At 41.9% G+C, this 21,649-nt stretch overlaps 1 protein-coding gene across 1 annotated transcript in view; it reads left to right on the top strand.

The window, feature by feature from the left end:
• Window positions 1-5,866: 5,866 nt before the first annotated feature.
• The window catches only part of WNT3A (Wnt family member 3A), a 189,636-nt gene continuing 173,853 nt past the window's right edge, over window positions 5,867-21,649 (top strand). The window contains exon 1 of the mRNA XM_082257715.1: window positions 5,867-6,084. Coding sequence (XP_082113841.1) covers window positions 6,014-6,084 — 71 coding nt within the window. The 5' untranslated portion in view covers window positions 5,867-6,013. The remainder of the gene's footprint in view (window positions 6,085-21,649) is intronic.

Here is a 21,649-nt window from a genome sequence, read left to right on the forward strand (position 1 = left end):
TTCTCTCTTTCTTTATTTTGTTCTTTCTTTCTCTTTCTCCCTCTCTTCCTCCCTCTTTCTTTCTATCTCCCTCTCTCTCTCTTTCTTTCTATCTTTCTTTCATTGTTTTTTTTTTTCTTTCTCTCTCTCTCTCTTCATCTCTCTTTCTTTCTTCCTCTCTCTTCCTCTCTCTTTCTTCCTCTCTCTTCCTCTCTCTTCCTCTCTCTTTCTTCCTCTCTCTTCCTCTCTCTTTCTTTCTTTCTTTCTTTCTTTCTTTCTTTCTTTCTTTCTTTCTTTCCTTTCTTTCTTTCTTTCTTTCTTTCTTTCTTTCTTTCTTCCATCCATATAACATCTATCATTTATTATTGACAGATACTTTCATATCTATCTGTCTTTCTTTGTATCTTTGTTGATAACTGATAAATAGATATCAGATACATAATATACAGATATAGTGATAGATAATTCATAGGTTCATAATTGCCCCCCCCCCCCCCGCCCCCTGGCCCAGTCCTCCCCTGGGTAAGCCTTATTATAGGCTTACCTATAGGCAAAAGTCATTAAGGGGGGTTTACAACCTCTTTAAAAGGAAACAAAATAAAGTATTTTGGCTTCTGTACGTTTGCATAACATACTGTAACCTGATTAAAAAAAAAAAACCATGTCAACCCACATCAGCCAAAGTTCATTCAATGTGCGTCAATAGACACACAACGCATGTGATGTCAATCCAGTCTAAGGGCTCTTTCACACGGTCCGCCTCCGTAGGTGGATCCGTGTTGCTCAGCGGGGATCGATCCGCGATCCCCGCTGAGCCGGCGGATGACAGCTCCGTCTCCGCTTGCAGAGCGGAGAGGGAGGTGTCTCAGCCCCCGCTGCCCCCTATGGGGGATCGGATGAGAGCGGACCGCTTGTCCGCTCTCATCAGATCCGATCCGATTACTGAACGGATGGAAAAATAGGGGCTCCATCCGTCCAGATTTCACGCACAGGATCGGATGCGGATGGCAGCGGGTGTCAGCGGAGGTGTCTCCGCTGACACCTGCTGCCCCATAGAGCTGCATGGAGGATCCAATCAGATCCGCCTAAAAAACTGACAGGCGGATCTGATCGGACCGCCCGTGTGAAAGAGCCCTAAGGCCCCTTTCACACCTGTGTGTTTATGTGTGGTGTGTTATATAATATACAGATAGAGTAGAATAATAGTACAGTAGGTACTGGAGAGGTTAGAACGATAGACAGACAGACAGACAAATAGACAGACAGACAAATAGACAGACAGACAGACAGACAGATATACAGATAGACAGACAGATAGACAGATAGACAGATAGACAGATAGATAGACAGATAGATAGATAGATAGATAGATAGATAGATAGATAGATAGATAGATAGATAGATAGATAGATAGATAGATAGATAGATAGATAGATAGATAGATAGATAGATAGATAGATAGATAGATAGATAGAGAAGGATAAGGCAGGGAGTCCCATTGGTAAAGTTGGCTATTAGTCCAGTGCAGGTCCATGTGTCTCCTGATTCTCAGGGGTTTCCTCTCTTATTTAGATCTCTCAGCTCATTTAAAAGTCATTTGAGAAGCTCATGTGGGCTAAAAAAACCTTAATGAGTATTAGTGAGTGTTAGAGTCATGTGCAGAACCCTATGTACTGTATATCTCTCTATAGAGCCCTATGTAAAGCCCTATGAACAGCCCCTTGTAAAGTCCTATGTAGGGCAATATATAAAGACCTATGTAGAACTCTAGGTAAAACATTGCATAGAGTCCAATGTAAAGCTATGCGTAGAGCCTTATGTATAACCCTTTGATCTCTATGTAAAGACCTTAGCAAAGCTTTGTGTAGGGTGCTATGTATAGCCCTTTGCAGATCCCTATGTAAAGCCCTGTGTAAATTTTGTGTAGAGCCCTATGTAAACCCTTATATACCTTATATATAGCCCAATTTATAGAGCTATGTAGAGTCCGTGTACGAACCTGTGTGTTGCTGTCTGTAGATCCTGGTGTATAGCCCTATGTAGAGCTCTATGTATAGCCATATGTAAACACCTATGTATAGCCCTATGTACAGTATAACCCTATGGAGAGCTCTATGTATAGCCCTATGTACAGTATAACCCCATGGAGAGATCTGTGTATAGCCCTATGTAAACATAGTTACATAGTTACATAGTTAGTAAGGTTGAAAAAAGACATCAGTCCATCCAGTTCAACCTATGATGCGTGTGTGTGTTTGCTTTTAACCGTACATTGTATACCCCTGTATGTTGTACATTGTATACCCCTGTATGTTGTACATTGTATAACCCTGTATGTTGTGGTCTTTAAGGTGTCCATCTAATAGTTTTTTGAAATTATCAATGCTCCCTGCTGATACGACTGCTTGTGGAAGAGAATTCCACATCCTTACCGCTCTTACAGTGAAGAACCCCTTACGCACTTTAAGGTTGAACCGCCTTTCCTCTAGTTTTAGTGAGTGGCCACGTGTCTTATTGTATTCCCTTTCTCTGAATAGTTTGTTCCTTATGCTCGGGTCACCAGTACAGTATTTGTACATTGATATCATATCCCCCCTCAATCGTCTTTTCTCCAGAGAGAATAGGTTCAGTGCTTGTAGTCTTTCCTCATAGCTGATGTCCTCCATTCCCCTAATTATTTTTGTTGCCCTTCTCTGTACTCTCTCAGCTCCAGCACATCCTTCCTGAGGACCGGTGCCCAGAACTGGACAGCATACTCCAGATGTGGCCGGACCAGAGTCTTGTAGAGAGGGAGAATAATCTCTTTATTTCTGGAGTGAATCCCCTTTTTTATACATCCCAGTAATCTGTTGGCTTTGCTTGCGGCGGCTTGGCATTGCATGCCACTGCCAAGCTTGTTGTCTACCAGTACCCCCAAGTCCTTTTCCATCCTAGACTCACCCAGAGGTTCCCCCCCCCCCCCTAGTGAGTAGCTTGCTTTCTGGTTTCTGGCCCCCAAGTGCATTACTTTACATTTTTCTACATTAAATCTCATCTGCCATTTATAGCCCTATGTACAGTATAACATCATGGAGAGCTCTATGTAAATCCCTATGCAAAGCCCTATATATTGCCATATGTAAAGCTCTGTGACAAACCCTATGTGTAGCCCTATGTAAAGCCCCATTCAGAGCCCTATTTATACCCATATGTAAAGCCCTATATAGTGCCCTATGTATAGCTTTATGTATAGACATATGTAAAGCTTTGTATAAAGCCCTATGTATATCCCATTCCCTATGTAATGCCCTATGCAAATCTGCGTGTAGAGCTCAATGTGTAGCCCTATGTAGAGACCTATGTAAAGCTGTGTGTAATCCTATGTTTAGCCCTATATTAAGCTGTATGTAAAGCCCTATGCGTAGCCCTATGTAAATCTGTATGAAGAGCGCTATGTGTAGCCCTATGTATAGCTTTGTGTAGAGCCCTATGTAGCCCTACCTATAGTCCTGTGAAGTGCCATATGTACAGTTGTGTGTAGTCCTATGTGAGGTCCTATGCATAGGTTTGTGTATTCCTATGTAAAGGTATGTGTAAAACCCTGTGTAGCCCTATGTAAAGCTGTGTGTAGATCCCTATGTGTAGCTCCTGATGTGTGTATAGCCCTGTGTAGAGCAGTGTAGGGCCGTGTAACTCCCTATGTATAGTCCTGTGTAGAGCGGTGTAAGGCTGTGCAAATGCCTATGTGTAGCTTCCTATGTGTAGCTTCCTATGTGTAGATTCCTATGTGTAGATCCCTATGTATAGCCCTGTGTAGAGCTGTGTAGATCCCTATGTGTGGATCCATATGTGTAGCTCCCTGTGTGTATAGCCCTTTGTAGAGCAGTGTAGGGCTGTTAGCTCCCTAAGTGTTGCTCCCTATGTGTTGCTCCCTATGTGTTGCTCCCTATGTATGTATACTCCTGTGTAGAGCAGTGTAGGGCCGTGAAGCTCCCTATGTGTAGCTCCCTATGTGTAGCTCCCTATGTGTAGCTCCCTATGTGTAGCTCCCTATGTGAAGCTCCCTATGTGTAGCTCCCTATGTGTAGCTCCCTATGTGAAGCTCCCTATGTGTAGCTCCCTATGTGTAGCTCCCTATGTGAAGCTCCCTATGTGTAGCTCCCTATGCATAGCTCCCTATGCATAGCTCCCATGTGTAGCTCCCTATGTGTAGCTCCCTATGTGTAGCTCCCTATGTGTAGATCCCTATGTGTAGCTCCTGATGTGTTTATAGCCCTGTGTAGAGCAGTGTAAGGCTGTGCAGAGTGTGGAGCAGTGAGCAGTGTAGGGCAGTGTAGATCCCTATGTATAGCTCTGTGTAGGGCTGTGTGTAGCAGTGTAGTAGCAGTGATCAGGCTGTGCAGAGTGTGGAGCACTGAGCAGTGTAGGGCTGGGTAGATCCCTATGTATAGCTCTGTGTAGGGCAGTGTAGAGGAGTGTAGTAGCAGAGTGTGGAGCACTGAGCAGTGTAGGGCAGTGTAGATCCCTATGTATAGCTCTGTGTAGAGGAGTGTAGTAGCATTGAGCAGGCTGTGCAGGGTGTGGAGCACTGAGCAGTGTAGGGCTGTGTAGCTCCCTATGTACAGCTCTGTGTAGGGCTGTGTAGAGGAGTGTAGTAGCAGAGTGTGGAGCAGTGAGCAGTGTAGGGCTGTGTAGATCCCTATGTATAGCTCTGTATAGGGCTGTGTGTAGCAGTGTAGTAGCAGTGTGCAGGCTGTGCAGAGTGTGGAGCACTGAGCAGTGTAGGGCTGTGTAGATCTCTATGTGTAGCTCTGTATAGAGGAGTGTAGTAGCAGAGTGTGGAGCAGTGAGCAGTGTAGGGCTGGGTAGATCCCTATGTATAGCTCTGTATAGGGCTCTGTATAGAGGAGTGTAGTAGCAGAGTGAGGAGCACTGAGCAGTGTAGGGCTGTGTAGATCCCTATGTATAGCTCTGTATAGGCTGTGTGTAGCAATGTAGTAGCAGTGATCAGGCTGTGCAGAGTGTGGAGCACTGAGCAGTGTAGGGCAGTGTAGATCCCTATGTATAGCTCTGTGTGCAGAGTGTAGAGCAGTGAGCAGTGTAGGGCTGTGTAGATCCCTATGTATAGCTCAGTGTAGCTCTGTATAGAGGAGTGTAGTAGCAGAGTGTGGAGCAGTGAGCAGTGTAGGGCTGTGTAGATCCCTATGTATAGATCTGTGTAGGGCTGTGTAGAGGAGTGTAGTAGCAGAGTGTGGAGCAGTGAGCAGTGTAGGGCTGTGTAGATCCCTATGTATAGCTCTGTATAGAGGAGTGTAGTAGCAGAGTGAGGAGCACTGAGCAGTGTAGGGCTGTGTAGATCCCTATGTATAGCTCTGTATAGAGGAGTGTAGTAGCAGAGTGAGGAGCACTGAGCAGTGTAGGGCTGTGTAGATCCCTATGTATAGCTCTGTATAGGCTGTGTGTAGCAGTGTAGTAGCAGTGATCAGGCTGTGCAGAGTGTAGAGCAGTGAGCAGTGTAGGGCTGTGTAGATCCCTATGTACAGCTCTGTGTGCAGAGTGAGGAGCAGTGAGCAGTGTAGGGCTGTGTAGATCCCTATGTACAGCTCTGTGTAGGGCTGTGTAGAGGAGTGTAGTAGCAGAGTGAGGAGCAGTGAGCAGTGTAGGGCTGTGTAGATCCCTATGTATAGCTCTGTGTGCAGAGTGTAGAGCACTGAGCAGTGTCATCACAATTATTCCCCCTTGGCGATCCCCGCTGATTGGGCCCTTAAAGGGAGCCGCTCCAAACTTTTTTTTGTGTGTGTAATATTTGCTCCTCTCTCTCCTCTCCTGTGTTAGGCTCCGAGCAGTCAACACCCTCTTCATTCTTTAAAAGGAGAGCCAAGCTTTTCTACCTGCCACTATCCCTGTACATAGCTCCCATACACCGCCTCCTCCTTTATCCTTTTTTTTTTTTACTAATTTATTTTTGATACATTGTTTTAACGCTTCCTGGCAGAAGAGGAATTTTCACAACTTGTCTGATACATTCTTTTTTTTTTGTTGTTTTCCTTGGAGAATGTTTTGCTTTGGATACTTGCTCTTTTTCTGTGGGTTGAGCCAAGTTATGTCAACATATCCAATTTGGTGGTGAGTCTTTTTCTTCTTTTTTTTTGTGGATTTGTTGTTGTCATGTTTTATACTTTTTTGTATGTGTTTTTATTTATATTTTTGCTGTGTGTACAACGTTATGGCACTTGGTGGTGCGATGTTGGCAGTAGCAGCGCTGGAGGGGGGAGACCAGCACTGGGGGGGATCACGTTGCTCTTGGGCTCTTTGATCCGAAGCTGTAACAATTGCTGCTGATTGTATTAAGCAGATAATGATACAAGATTTCTTTTTTTTTTGTAAACTTCAAGGCTCTTTTCAGCCAGTCAGGTGGGGAACACAAGACTTCACAAAAGTATTTTTTTTTTTTTTCTTTTTTGCTTTAAGGGAAACACAAGAAAGCAGGTAAGACAAGATTAGACAACTTGCACTGAGTATTGTAACCAGAAGCTGCATGAAATTTGTGTACAGGGAGGCATGCATTGCCCTGCAATGTGATAAGGAAGTTCTGATTGTTTACAGCTCACAAATTCCACAAGCTTCTGATTTTAGGAAAATTTATGAACATATTTTTTTTTAATATATACACACACATATTTTTTTTTAAAGAAAATATGGTGTATCTGTATGGCAGAAGAAAAAAAATCTATCTATCTATCTATACAAACAAAATAACTAATATATATATATATATATCTATATATCTATATATCTATATATATATATATATATATATATATATATATATATATATATATATATATATATATTTCTATATATCTATCTATCTAAACAAAATAACTAATATCTATATATATATATTAGTTTTTTTTGTATCTATCTATCTATCTATCTATCTATCTATCTATCTATCTATCTATCTATCTATCTATCTATCTATCCAAAATAACTAATATCTATATATATATATATTAGTTTTTTTTGTATCTATCTATCTATCTATCTATCTATCTATCTATCTATCTATCTATCTATCTATCTATCTATCTATCTATCTATCTATCTATCTATCTATCCATCCATCCATCCACCTTCCCTCTATTTTTCAATAACATATCTACTTTTATCTGTGTTTCTCAATTGTTTTTATATACATTTTACCTTGCAAGGCTATATTGCAGGTTTATCTATAAACCTGCAATATAGCCTTGCCCAACCATCACTAAGACAACAAAAATACAATTTTGCTGAAAAAAAAATAATTAGACATGACAGCAAAGATTTTGTACATTGCAAGAAATTCTTTTTTATTTTATTTATTTATTTGTTTTTAAAATTCTTGTTGAACTCAACACATTCATGGAAATTGTATTTTAATATATATATATATATATATATATATATATATATATATATATATATATATATATATCTATATCAATATCTATCTATATCTATATCTATCTATCTCTATATCAATATCTATCTATCTATCTATCTATCTATCTATCTATCTATCTATCTATCTATCTATCTGTATATTTATACACACACACACACACACATATATATATATTCGTTTTTTTGTATCTATCTATCTATCTATCTATCTATCTATCTATCTATCTATCTATCTATCTATCTATCTATCTATCTATCTATCTATCTATCTATTTATCTATCTATCTATCTATCTATCTATCTATCTATCTATCTATCTATCTATCTATCTATCTATCTATCTATCTATCTATCTATCTATCTCTCTCTCTCTATCTATCTATCTATCTATCTATCTATCTATCTATCTATCTATCTATCTATCTATCTATCTATCTATCTATATCTCTCTATCTATCTATCTATCTATCTATCTATCTATCTATCTATCTATCTATCTATCTATCTATCTATCTATATCTCTCTCTCTCTATCTATCTATATCTATATAGATAGATAGATAGATAGATAGATAGATAGATAGATAGATAGATAGATAGATAGATAGATAGATAGATACAAAAAAATGAATATATATTTATATATATATACATATATATTAGTTATTTTGTTTGTATCTACTATATATAATTACATTGTGCACACAAAGCTCAGACTATTGGGATTAGACATTCAACAGAAAGGCAAAATATTTTGCTAATTATCTCCCCCATTGCACAGTAGGTGCAAGGGTTCTTTTTGTTATGGATATTTGAAAATTATTTTTTCGTTTTTTTTTTTGGTATTTTCTGTAAAAGGAAATCTAATAGAAACATATTATTTTTTTTCCTTGTCAAAGATGTGTATTGGTTTTAAACATAAAATATGAGAGCAGGCAACAAACAGCAGGTATATTAGTAGAAAAGAGGACAAGCATATATTTTTTTTAACATAATGGAAGAATAGATTTTGTTTATGGAGAGGGCTCTGATAACAAAAATATAATGACAAATAATAATGTAAAAAACAAAAAAAATAAACAAAGAAAAAAAATAATGTAGAAAGGTTTGTTTTGTTATGTATAGTTTTATATATATATATATATATATATATATATATATATATATATATATATGTGTGTGTGTGTGTGTATATATATAGATATATATATAGATATATATATATATGTATACATATATATATATTGAGCTTGCATTTAGGATGGAAGTAGCCAACCCAGAAATTTTAGCAATGGAATAATCTGCAGTCATCACAGCAGAAAGTTTTGTAGGACATTTGCAAAATGGATGAGTTCATTTGTTTGTTTATTTTTAGATTATATCTGATCTTTAGGCATATAAAGCCTCCATCACACCAGCTTGAAATAGAGACCCTCAGTATTGTACTAATGACATTGTTCATCTGAAATGATCTGTCATTATTGTAGGACCAGATCTCTTTTTTTTTTACCATTTTTCTGAGCTTTAGGTTAAATGTAATTTTCTTATATGTCATATACACAAAACTGGAACTGAACCATACCAGAAACAATTGCAAATATTTACTGCTGAGTGCATCTTCCACTTTGGGATCTCAAACTGTTTTTTTTTTTTTTTTTTTGTAATAATTTTTATACAGTTTGGTTACAGTTTTAGATAAATAAATGTATAATGTAGTTATGCAAATATGTTTCCTTTTTTTATATACTGTGCTTTTGGTTTGTTTTGATCTCTTCTCTGACATGGATTGTGAAAAAAAAGAAACAACATATTTTTTTAAGAGAATTTCAATATCCTTGCTGTGTTATTGGTTATTGATCCGCATGTTGTGTGTTGGTTTGGTTTTTGGATTATGGTGCAATTTTACTGTGTCTGGAATATTGGTATCAATGCATTGGCATCATTTTGTTTTATAAGATATTGACAATTCTGATTCTTTCCAATGATGCTTGGACTGTATAAGAAAGCTCATATCACCTTCAAGCACAAAAGTTTTTTTGGGGGGAAATTTGTTGTTTTTTTCATTTGCTAAATTTGGATGGTGTAAGGAATTATCCACTAACAGCGTCTGACTGTTGAAAAACCTTTAAGGCATCTTTAAGGGCGAGAAAAATATTTTCTATTTAAACATTTTCTGTATATGCCCTTCATCTGTAAATAAAATGATATCTATATTGTAAAGTGCTGCACAAACTGTTGGCGCTCTATAAATCCTGTATAATAATATTAATATTAATATATAATTCTTAAAAAAGTTCTGTAAGTGTACAACTCTTGTCAACACATCTTCAAAGACTGAAGGTCTGTGTACACTTTGGTGCTCAAAAACAGCATAAAAACAGCATCCATTTTTTTGTGTTATTTATTTATTTATTTTTGTTGGTTGTACGTGCTTTCATGTTTTTTTTTCTTTTTACATCTGCGTTCTCCAGAGGGGATGCTACTTCCTGCATTGGGTTTGCAGCCACGTGTGTGAAAATGCATGCGTTTAATATGCGCCAATCTGTCGAAGCTGGGCTTTGAGAAAAGTGAGGAAGAAAAAAAAAAGGTTGCAAGTTTTGAAAGAACGTGGCACTACAAAATGCAAGGAACTGTTAAAAAATATAGGCTTTGTGTGGTTTTATAGTGTGTTTTTTTTTCTATTTTTTTTGTAGTGTTTTAGCATGGCAGAAAATGAAGGGGTAGTTGGACCAGGGTACTTGTTGAATTACTTTAAATATTACCCGGTGTCTTTATGATGGTCGTTCAGTAGGGTCAGTACTTCAGTGTTATCTGGTCAGTGCTCCCAGCTACATTGTCTTCAAAGGAAAAAAAATAACACTGCACTAGTACTATGCATGAGGAGCGTCTAGCTTTAGTATTACCTTGTCTCCATGTACAGTTTGTAAAAGGGGGTCCATCTTATGCACTGGCTTTAATTCCATCTTGGCAGTACTGAACAATGACTGGGCTTTAGAGTGACCCTAATTAGCCCAAACCTGACCTGAGAGGAGATATGATGGTTGGATGAGGATTGTGTCATTTAGGGTTATCCTAAAAAAAAAAATATAAAAAAAAAAAAAGGGGGGGGGGGCACCATTGGAAGTTCCTTCTTTTGCTCATGAAGGTTTTCCATCTTGCTGGAAAAACTCTACAGTGCTTCCCGTAGCAGCATAAAAAGGGCTTGGGGGGATATCTTTCTGTCAATGGGCTGGCTCAGTCTAAATACAACAAGTTTTGTTTGTGGCTAATGGGTTTTATCTTGGCTTTTTTCTGAGCAGGGGTAGCTGATCACACTCCATAAGATAGAGATAAGTAGAATCTACAGATCTGTGTACAGAGTGAAATACGGTCATGGAAAGTTTACTATGTAAAATGTGAACGCTGCATCAAAATTGGTTGTAGGTAAATGTTCTATCAGTAACGTCAAATGTGTACCGGACATACACAATGGGGAGATTTACTACAACTGGAAAGTGCAAAATCCGGTGCAGTTGTGCATGGTAGCCAATCAGTTTCTAGCTTCAGCTTGTTCAATTAAGCTTTGACTATAAAACCAGGAAGCTGATTGGTTTCTTTGCAGAGTTGCACCAGATTTTGCACTCTCCAGTTTTAGTAAATCAACCCCACTGGGTTCCCTTTAAATGTTATCAATGCATGTTAATGTTTTAAAAACAACCATGCGACCTTGTATAACTTGTAGCTATCTATGCCCAGGGGAGGACTGGGCCAGGGGGCAGGGGGACAATTGCCCCCTGGGCTACTCTGATGTCCTGTAAAAAGGCTGCACCGCTTCTGCCACAGACATGCTTAAATGATTCCTCGTAAAGAGAAGTAAAAAGTCCCCACCGCTGACCTACTGAGTGCAGGATGAAGACAAGGACAGAGCACAGCCCTCCCTGAGCCCTCCTGAGTGCTGGATGAAGACAAGGACAGAGCACAGCCCTCCCTGAGCCCTCCTGAGTGCAGGATGAAGACAAGGACAGAGCACAATCCCATCCCCCCCCCCCTTTCCCAGCATGGATGGTGTAAACTGTGTCTGAGCAGAAGCCGGTTCCATGCCCCACTGGAGACTCTTCTCTCCCGGCCAGCCCCAACCAAGCTGTTCCAGCTCCCCCCAACCACCCCCTGCTGGCCAGGTTGGGAACCCGGATTCAGTTGGTGGGTAGAGAGTACCTGGACTGGAGCTTCAGCCTGGAATGGGGGTCAGAAGGAGGCCTGGGAAGAGGGAGAGTGGGAGGGGGGCTGAGTCGCTGCACCATGGGTCTCTGGATTATACTTGCCCCATGGGCCGAAAGTTGCCAGTCAGCCCCTGTCTATGCCTATAGGGCCAGACAGGCTGTACTTCGTGCTTTGCAGTACTATACAACGGTGGTGCTTTACTGCTTCGACAATGCAAGTCAATAGGTCAGCTGTCCCACTGAAGTCAGGGTTGGAAGACAGAATTTAAAAGCTGATTAGTTACTATCCACAACTAAACCAGATTATGTGTGCTCCAGTTTTAGTTGCCCCCCAAAACCCCTAGTGTTTGTTGGCACTATTGGCCAATCTGCAATAATGATCTAGAAATGTGACCGTCATCAAATGTGCAATAAAAAAAAACTCAAAAAATTACACTCACTGGACATACATGACACTATTCCTTTAAGGATTGTACAATGAAAGTTCTGTTGTAAGGAAGGATTCAGTGATTGACAGGAGATACTATTGGGTTGATTTACTAAAACTGGAGAGTGCAAATTCTGGTGCAGCTGTGCATATAAACCAATCAGCTTCCAGGATGTATTGTCAAACTTTAATTGAACAAGATGAAGTTAGAAGCGGATTGACTACCATGAAGAGCTGTACCAGATTTTGCACTCTCCAGTTTTAGTAAATCAACCCCTATGCTGCCAAGCGTTTGTGCACACTCCATCAAATCTACCTATATAGCCAAATGTATAAGGATCCATTTCAAAGAGATGAATTTAGGTGTCTCCTGTGAATGGTTTTGGTAATACTACAGCATACAAAGACATTGTAGAGAGTTGTGATCTTCCAATCTTGTGGTGACACTTTAGGAAAGGTCCCTTTTTGTTCCAGCATGACTGTGCCCCTGTGTACAAAGCTGACTCCATAAAGACATAGTTTGATCAGTGTGGCGTGGAGGAAATCAAGTGGCCTTCGCAAAGCCTTGGCTTCAACCTTTCTGAACCTTTGGGATGAATTGGAATGTTGATTGTGATGCAGGCCTTCTCATCTAACATCAGTACATGACCTTAACCTTACTGACCATCTTCTCATCCGACATCATTACCTGACCTCAACTCTACTGACCATCTTCTCATCCAACATTGTTACTTGACCTCAGCCCTACTGACCATCTTCTCATCCAACATCATTACCTGACCTCAACCCTACTGTCTTCTCATCCGACATCATTACCTGACCTCAACTCTACTGACCATCTTCTCATCCAACATTGTTACTTGACCTCAGCCCTACTGACCATCTTCTCATCCAACATCATTACCTGATCTCAACCCTACTGAACCCCTTTGGAATGAATGGGAATGCTGATTGTGAGCCAGGTCTTCTCATCCATCATTACCTGACCTCAACCCTACTGACCATCTTCTCATCCAACATCGTTACCTGACCTCAGCCCTACTGGCTGTCTTCTTATCCAACATTAGTACCTGACCTCAACTCTACTGAACCCCTTTGGGATATATTGAAACATTGATTGTGGTCTTCTTATTCATCATTACCTGACCTCAACTCTACTAACCATCTTCTCATCCAACATTGTTACCTGACCGCAACCCCACTGACCATCTTCTTATCCAACATTGTTTTCTGACCTCAACCCTAATGACCATCTTCTCATCCAACATCGTTACCTGACCTCAGCCCTACTGGCTGTCTTCTCATCCAACATTAGTACCTGACCTCAACTCTACTGAACCCCTTTGGGATATATTGAAACATTGATTGTGGTCTTCTTATTCATCATTACCTGACTTCAACTCTACTGACCATCTTCTCATCCAACATTGTTACCTGACCTCAACCCCACTGACCATCTTCTTATCCAACATTGTTTTCTGACCTCAACCCTAATGACCATCTTCTCATCCAACATCGTTACCTGACCTCAGCCCTACTGAGCATCTTCTCATCCAACATTATTACCTGACCTCAACCCTACTGACCATCTTCTCATCCAACATTAGTACCTGACCTCAACCCTACTGAACCCCTTTGGGATATATTGAAATGTTGATTGTGATCTTCTTATTCATCATTACCTGACCTCAACCCTACTGACCATCTTCTCATCCAACATCGTTACCTGACCTCAACCCTACTGACCATCTTCTCATCCAACATCGTTACCTGACCTCAACCCTACTGACCATCTTCTCATCCAACATTAGTACCTGACCTCAACCCTACTGAACCCCTTTGGGATATATTGAAATGTTGATTGTGATCTTCTTATTCATCATTACCTGACCTCAACCCTACTGACCATCTTCTCATCCAACATCGTTACCTGACCTCAACCCTAATGACCATCTTCTCATCCAAAATTAGTACCTGACCTCAACCCTACTGAACCCCTTTGGGATAAATTGAAATTTTGATTGTGAACTGGAACCCCAAATACTAGCCAGTTCTTCGCATTCAGCCCCAGTACCTGACGTCACAAATAACCACAAATTCCCACAGACACCAAAATCCTGTGGAAAGCTTTCCCAGAAGAGTGGAAGATGTTATAGCCACAAAGGGAGGCCAATTCCATAGTAATGACCATGGTTTTGGGACTTGGATGTCTAATATATATGTGTAGGCCAGGTATCCAAAACCTGTTGGCCATAAATAATATCTAGTTGCAGTCATCATATACTGTATATGAAAAACGACTATGATAAAATCCAAAAACTTTGGACTCTGTGTTGTCAGAGGGTAGAGGCTAATCCCTGTCCATGCCGTGTCCCATAACACAGCTCCCAAATGTCCATCATTTGGAACCTAAACCCCTCTTACTTCCATAGCTAATCCTCTTCTGTAGAGCTCTCTTTAAAGTGGCCTACTGCTTAGTTCTCAAAAATGTATTTATTTATTTATATTGCTTTATTTATTTATTTATATTGCTGTTTAGTTCATGCCAACCTTCTAATAATTACTGATTATTATTGATTGATTATTATTTTTAAATGCTAGTACAAAAGAAACATAGCAGCGAGAAAAAGCTCTAATATGTACAAAGCATTAGGTAGCATACCTAGCATTGGGTCTATTTTTTTAATGCTAAGTGCATCATTCTGAGTAATGTGTCACTTCCAGGTATTTATTACCCCTCACATAGATCACAGTACTCCCCTGACAATGCCTTCATCGGCTGTTTACTCCACAAGGATGGCACCATCTTTGCTCGGCCATTATTAAGGGCCACCATCAGAGACGTAACTACAGGGGTTGCAGGGGTTGCAATTGCAACCGGGCCCCATGCTCCAGAAGGCCTGTGCGGGTCCCCTGTACACCTGGATAGGAGGGGCGGCGGGGGCAGCATGTAGAGAAATCACTGTCCTCCTTTTTCCCCCTGTAGCTGAAGGAGGAAAATGGAGGAAATTGGTTCCTCTGTATGCTGCCCCCACCACTCCTCCTATCCAGGGCACTTGTGTTCTGCTGTCTCTGGGCCCCTGTGTGCTCTCCTGGTCCCCCCCCCCCCCACTGTGCTGCCTTCCTTCTCCTGCCGGCTGCTGCAGGGGATGTGTCACAATAGAGAACCAGAAAGGGGTCGGGAAATATGTAATTTACCAGCTCCTTCCTTTTCTGAATGGACAGAGTCATAGTCAGTGACATTGGAAAAAAATAAAATAAAATGATAAAAAATAATACAATTAAAACTACTGACACCAGTGGGTGAACTTCCAGGATCGCAAAGGTCACACTTGCGACCGGGCCCTGGCATTCCACCACCGTGGGGAGGCCCCAAGATGGCAGGAAGGGGTCCACTGCAGAACTTGTGAAAGGGTCCTGCTGTGGGACCGTAATAAAGGGCCCCACAACGAGAGTAAAGGGCCCCAGGATCAGTGGGAAGAGCCCCAGGCTTGAAGGGAAGGGCCCCGACGAGAGGGGCCTTTCATGGTTCCTTGCACCGGGGCCCTGAAGGTTCTAGCTACGCCTCTGGCCACCATCTACTTCCTGGACTGAGATGATGGCTCAGAGATGACACAGTCATGTTGCCAGTGAAGTCCTTTACTATGTTCACAACAAAACCAGGCCCTGCTAAAACTCCTCACTTTGAGGCTCGCTGTAAGGTTACAATGTTGCCATCTGAATACTGGGAGAAGAAGAGACTGAGGAAATATTTCCTCTTGTCTGCAGTAGACAGATGGCATCATCTCAGCCTAGGCAAAGTCTCTCACTGGAGCTCAAGGACAGCTTTAATGATAAAATGTGGAAATGTTCTGATTCAGTTCCTGTTATGGGGTGACAACTGTGACTTATTTGTGCTTTATAAAAATAAATGTCACCCAGTTTGGAACAAGGTCTACTTTAAGGCTGGAGAGTGATCACTGTCAGTAGCGGGATAGTCAATGGGATAGGCAGGCTTCTGGAATGATTGGAAGGTGTAGTGAAGGCAGATGTGGGGCGGTGGGCAGTAAGGCAGGTGTGTAGAGTCTGTCTCTGCCTGACTGAGCACTTTGCCTGAGGAGCTGAGGAGCAATGTGCTGTGTGCTGAGAGATAGGCCAGCTATTTGATCAGCTCTGGCAGTTTGTTTGTACAAAAGATATTCAGTGAAGCTCACCTCCAAATCTCAATAATTATAAACTCACCGAAGAGATCAGACCTTCAATGGAGCTTGACAAGGCAAGTACCCGAGGGGGGGGGGGGGGGGGGGCGTCTGTACAGGCTGTAATTCATACAGAGGAAAAAAACACACAGTGACTACAGATCAGCAACATAAAGATAGTGTTGCAGTTAACAGGCCATGGTGCCAAATCTAATACTCCACTAATTACCCCCTCCCTGTCCACAGAGAAGAGGCACAAGTAGGCTTGTGTCAATGTTTGTTTAATGTGGAGTGAAGTGTTATATAAATACAACTCCTATCACTTTCACTACCGGAGAAAAGAAAATTCTCCTTTATCTCTTTATACACACACCGCTGAATTGTTACATATCTCCCAACATCATTCTCTCCTCTCTTAATTTCCTTTCCTTTCCCTCCTTTTCCTCTCCTTTCCTTTTCTTTCCTTTCCCTCTTTCCTTTCCTTTCCCTCCTTTTCCTTTTCTATCCTTTCCTTTTTTTTTCCTTTGCTTTCTGTGCCTTGCCTTGCCTTGCCTTGCCCTTGCCTTGCCTTGCCTTGCCTTGCCTTTCCTTTCCTTTCCTTTCCTTTCCTTTCCTTTCCTTTCCTTTCCTTTCCTTTCCTTTCCTTTCCTTTCCTTGCCTTGCCTTGCCTTGCCTTGCCCTTCCTTTCCTTTCCTTTCCTTTCCTTTCCTTTCCTTTCCTTTCCTTTCCTTTCCTTTCCTTTCCTTGCCTTGCCTTGCCTTGCCTTGCCTTGCCTTGCCTTGCCTTTCCCTTCCTTTCTTTTCCTTTCCTTTCCTTTCCTTTCCTTTCCTTTCCTTTCCTTTCCTTTCCTTTCCTTGCCTTGCCTTGCCTTGCCTTGCCTTGCCTTGCCTTTCCTTGCCTTTGCCTTCCTTTCCTTTCCTTTCCTTGCCTTTACTTTCCTTTCCTTTCCATGCTTTTCCCTTCCTTTCCTTTCCTTTCCTTGCCTTGCCTTGCCTTGCCTTTCCCTTCCTTTCCTATCCTATCATTTCCTTTCCTTTCCTTTCCTTTCCTTTCCTTTCCTTTCCTTTCCATGCCTTGCCTTGCCTTGCCTTGCCTTGCCTTGCCTTGCCTTTCCCTTCCTTTCCTATCCTATCCTTTCCTTTCCTTGCCTTTACTTTCCTTTCCTTTCCATGCTTTTCCCTTCCTTTCCTTTCCTTTCCTTTCCTTTCCTTGCCTTGCCTTGCCTTTCCCTTCCCTTCTTTCCTTTCCCTTACTTTCTGTTATTTTCCTTCCCTTTGCTTTCCATTCCTTTCTCCCCTCCACTCTTCCTAATATACCACCCTTCAAGCTTTTATACCAGTACTTCTTTTTAACCTTCCTTCCTTCCTTCCTTCCTTCCTTCCTTCCTTCCTTCCTTCCTTCCTTCCGTCCTTCCTTCCTTTTCTCATGCTTAACTTACCTTCCAACCCTTTTACCAGTTCTTTCTTCCATCCTTAATTTCTTTCTTATCTTATTATATTCCTTTCATGTTTACTGCTGCTATTCCTTCTCCACCTTTTTTCCTTCCTTCCCTTCACTCACTTCTGTCCTTCATTTCATCTCTTCATTCCTCACCCTTTGCCTTTCATTCTATCTTCTCTTTTCTCCTTTTCTCTTCTTTCTTTCTTTCTTTCTTTCTTTCTTTCTTTCTTTCTTTCTTTCTTTCTTTCTTTCTTTCTTTCTTTCTTTCTTTCTTTCTTTCTTTCTTTCTTTCTTTCTTTCCATCAATTATTGCTTTCCTATCTCCCCTTCCTCGTGTTATTTTACCTTCCAACCCTTATACCAGTCCTTTCTTCCTTTCTTACCTCATTCCTTTATTTCCATAATTACTGTTGCTGTTCCTTCCCCACCTCCTTTCATTCCTTCCTTCCTTCCTTCCTTCCTCCCTTCCCTCGCTCTCTTCCTTCCTTGGGGGCTAAAAAGAGGGCAGGACTGGAACCAGGGAACACAAATTTAGAGATGAAAGATGACACTATAAGGATTTATCAATGGTGTCAGCCAGGTGCATGAGCTAAACTACTAAGTAATTAGGCAGTGAGTCAGTTTGTCTGACTGGAGCATACCTCTAACACACAGTCATTGCCCCCTGTCTGGGTATGTGCACAGTGCAGGGCCAAGATGTGTTGGGTGCAGGATTTGGGTGTGTTGGGTGCAGGGCCAAGGTGTGTTGGGTATAGGGTGTAGATATGTTTGGTGCAGGAACCAGTTGTTAGGTGCAGGGCCTTGGTGTATAGATTAAAGCGTCTGGGTGTGTTGGGTGCAGTGTCTAGGAGGTGGTAAGTGCAGGGTCCACATGTGTTGAGTGCAGGATTCAGGTGTTTTGGGTGTAGGGCCTGGGTGTGTCGGGTCCAGGATTAAGGTGTGTTGGTTGCAGGGTACCAGTGTGGTGTGTGTGCAGGGTTCAGGTATGTTGGGTGTAGGTCCCAGGTGTGTTGGATGTAGGTTTTGGGTGGTGGATGCAGGATCCAGGTGTTTTCTGTGTATTACTCAGGTGTGTTTGGTGCAGGGTCCAAGGGTGCAGGGTCCAGGTGTGTTGGGTGCAGGATCTGTGTGTTGTATGCAGGGTCGTGTGTGTTGGGTGCAGGGTCCAGGTTTGTTCCGTCCAGGGCTTGTGTGTGTGTTAGGTGAAGGGTCCAGGTGTGTTTGGTGTAGGTCCCAGGTGTGTTGGGTTCAGGTTCTTTGTGTTGTATGCAGGGTCTCGGTGTGTTGGGTGCAGGGCCTGGGCATGTTGGGTGCAATGTCCAGGTATATTGGGAGCAGGGCTCGGGTGTGTTGAGTGCAGGTTCTGTGTGTTGTATGCAGGGTCTGGGTATGTTGGGTGCAGGGCCCAGGCATGTTGGGTGCAATGTCCAGGTGAGTTGGGTGCAGGGCTCGGGATTATTGGATGCAGGTTCTGTGTGTTGTATGCAGGGTTTGGTTGTGTTAGGTGCAGGTTCTGTGTGTTTTATGCAGGGTCTGGGTGTGTTGGGTGCAGGGCCCAGGCATATTGGGTGCAATATCCAGGTGTGTTGGGTGCAGGGCTCGAGTGTATTGGGTGCAGGCTCTACATGTTGTATGCAGGGTCTGGGTGTGTTGGGTGCAGGGCCCAGGCATATTGGGTGCAATGTCCAGGTGTGTTGGGTGCAGGGCTTGGGTGTATTAGGTGCAGGCTCTGCATGTTGTATGCAGGGTCTGGGTGTGTTGGGTGCAGGTCACAGGCATATTGGGTGCAATATCCAGGTGTGTTGGGTGCAGGGCTCGAGTGTATTGGGTGCAGGCTCTACATGTTGTATGCAGGGTCTGGGTGTGTTGGGTGCAGGGCCCAGGCATATTGGGTGCAATGTCCAGGTGTGTTGGGTACAGGGATCAGGTGTATTGGGTGCAGGCTCTGCATGTTGTATGCAGGGTCTGGGTGTGTTGGGTGCAGGTCCCAGGCATATTGGGTGCAATATCCAGGTGTGTTGGGTGCAGGGCTCGAGTGTATTGGGTGCAGGCTCTACATGTTGTATGCAGGGTCTAGGTGTGTTGGGTGCAGGGCTCGGCATATTGGGTGCAATGGCCAGGTGTGTTGGGTGCAGGGCTTGGGTGTATTGGGTGCAGGCTCTGCATGTTGTATGCAGGGTCTGGGTGTGTTGGGTGCAGGGCCCAGGCATATTGGGTGCAATATCCAGGTGTGTTGGGTGCAGGGCTCGGGTGTATTGGGTGCAGGCTCTGCATGTTGTATGCAGGGTCTGGGTGTGTTAGGTGCAGGGCCCAGGCATATTGGGTGCAATGTCCAGGTGTGTTGGGTGCAGGGCTCGGGTGTATTGGGTGCAGGCTCTGCATGTTGTATGCAGGGTCTGGGTGTGTTGGGTGCAGGGCCCAGGCATATTGGGTGCAATGTCCAGGTGTGTTGGGTGCAGGGCCCGGGTTTGTTGGTTGCAGGTTCTGTGTGTGTTGTATGCAGGCTCCAGGTGTGCTGGGAGCAGGTTTTGGGTGCACTGGCCGGTTGTGTTGGGTGAAGGGCTCCCCAGTGTGTTGGGTGTAGAAGCCAGGTGCAGGGCTTGGGTGTGTTGGGCGCAGGGTGTGCAGGACAGCTGCGGCGGTGTGTTGGTGTGTGCCGGGTGAGGTTGTGACGAGGCATCTCAAGTATGTCTGCGAGAACAAGCTCATTTCAATTAGAAGGCAATAAAATGCAAATGTGCTCTTGATAAGACAGGCAGAGGAACACCTGGACAGCAATCAATAACAAGCAATGTTTTATTCACAGTTATTATCCAGCTTATAATTACAAGTCGTGACTGCATTCCTGACAAGGGGGAACATTCCTCTCTTCTGCCACTGCTAAAATGTTTTCACAACCAACTCCTGCAAAGGTCCCCCTGCTACTCAACACAGCAACCAATCAGATTACAGTATACAAAGGCACATACAGTCATCTTCCTTTCACCAATAACAGATCGGCCGTAGGGGATGGATGGCCGTGCTGTAAAGCAGAGTGCAAAGAAAAAAAATCCTGTTGGTCCTACCAGAAATCTTGTGAGCTGTAAACTTTCTGTGTTCTAAGCCTGGGCTCCACTCTTATCAGTTACATTCTTGCCAGTGAATTAACCAGTTCTGGACCGGAAAGGATTTGCCCCCTTAATGACGAGGCCATATTTTGCGATTTGGCACTGCGATACATTACCGGACAATGGTGTGGTCGTGCGACACTGTACCAAAATACAATTGATGTCCCTTTTTTCCCACAAACAGAGCTTTCTTTTGGGGGTATTTGATCACCTCTGCGATTTTTATTTTTTGCGCTATAAACAAAAAAAGAGCGACAATTCTGAAAAAAAAAAAAAAAACAGTATTTTTCACATTCTGCTATATAACATTCCCATAGAAAAAAATTAATTAAAAATCTAAATTTTTTAACATTTAAGGCCAATTTGTTTTCTGCTACATATTTTTGGTAAGAAAAAAAAAAAAATCTAAATAAGCGTATTTTGATTGGTTTGCGCAAAGGTTATTGCGTCTACTAACTATGGGAAAGATTTATGTAATTTTTATTGTTTTTTTTTTCTTTTTTACTAGTAATGCACGCTATAAACAAAAAAAGAGCGACAATCCTGAAAAAAAAAAAAATATATATACGTATATATATTTTTCACATTTTGCTATATGACATTCCCATAGAAAAAAAAATAAAAATATATATTTTTTAACATTTTAGGCCAATTTGTTTTCTGCTACATATTTTTGGTTAAAAAAAAAATCACAATAAGCGTATTTTGATTGGTTTGCGCAAAGGTTATTGCGTCTACTAACTATGGGAAAGATTTATGTCATTTTTATTGTTTTTTTTTTTTTTTTACTAGTAATGCACGCTATAAACAAAAAAAGAGCGACAATTCTGAAAAAACAAAAAAAAAAAACAATATTTTTCACATTCGGCTATATAACATTCCCATAGAAAAAAAA

Source organism: Pelophylax lessonae (genome assembly GCF_965119305.1).
Source record: "Pelophylax lessonae genome assembly, chromosome: 5".
NCBI lineage: Eukaryota > Metazoa > Chordata > Amphibia > Anura > Ranidae > Pelophylax > Pelophylax lessonae.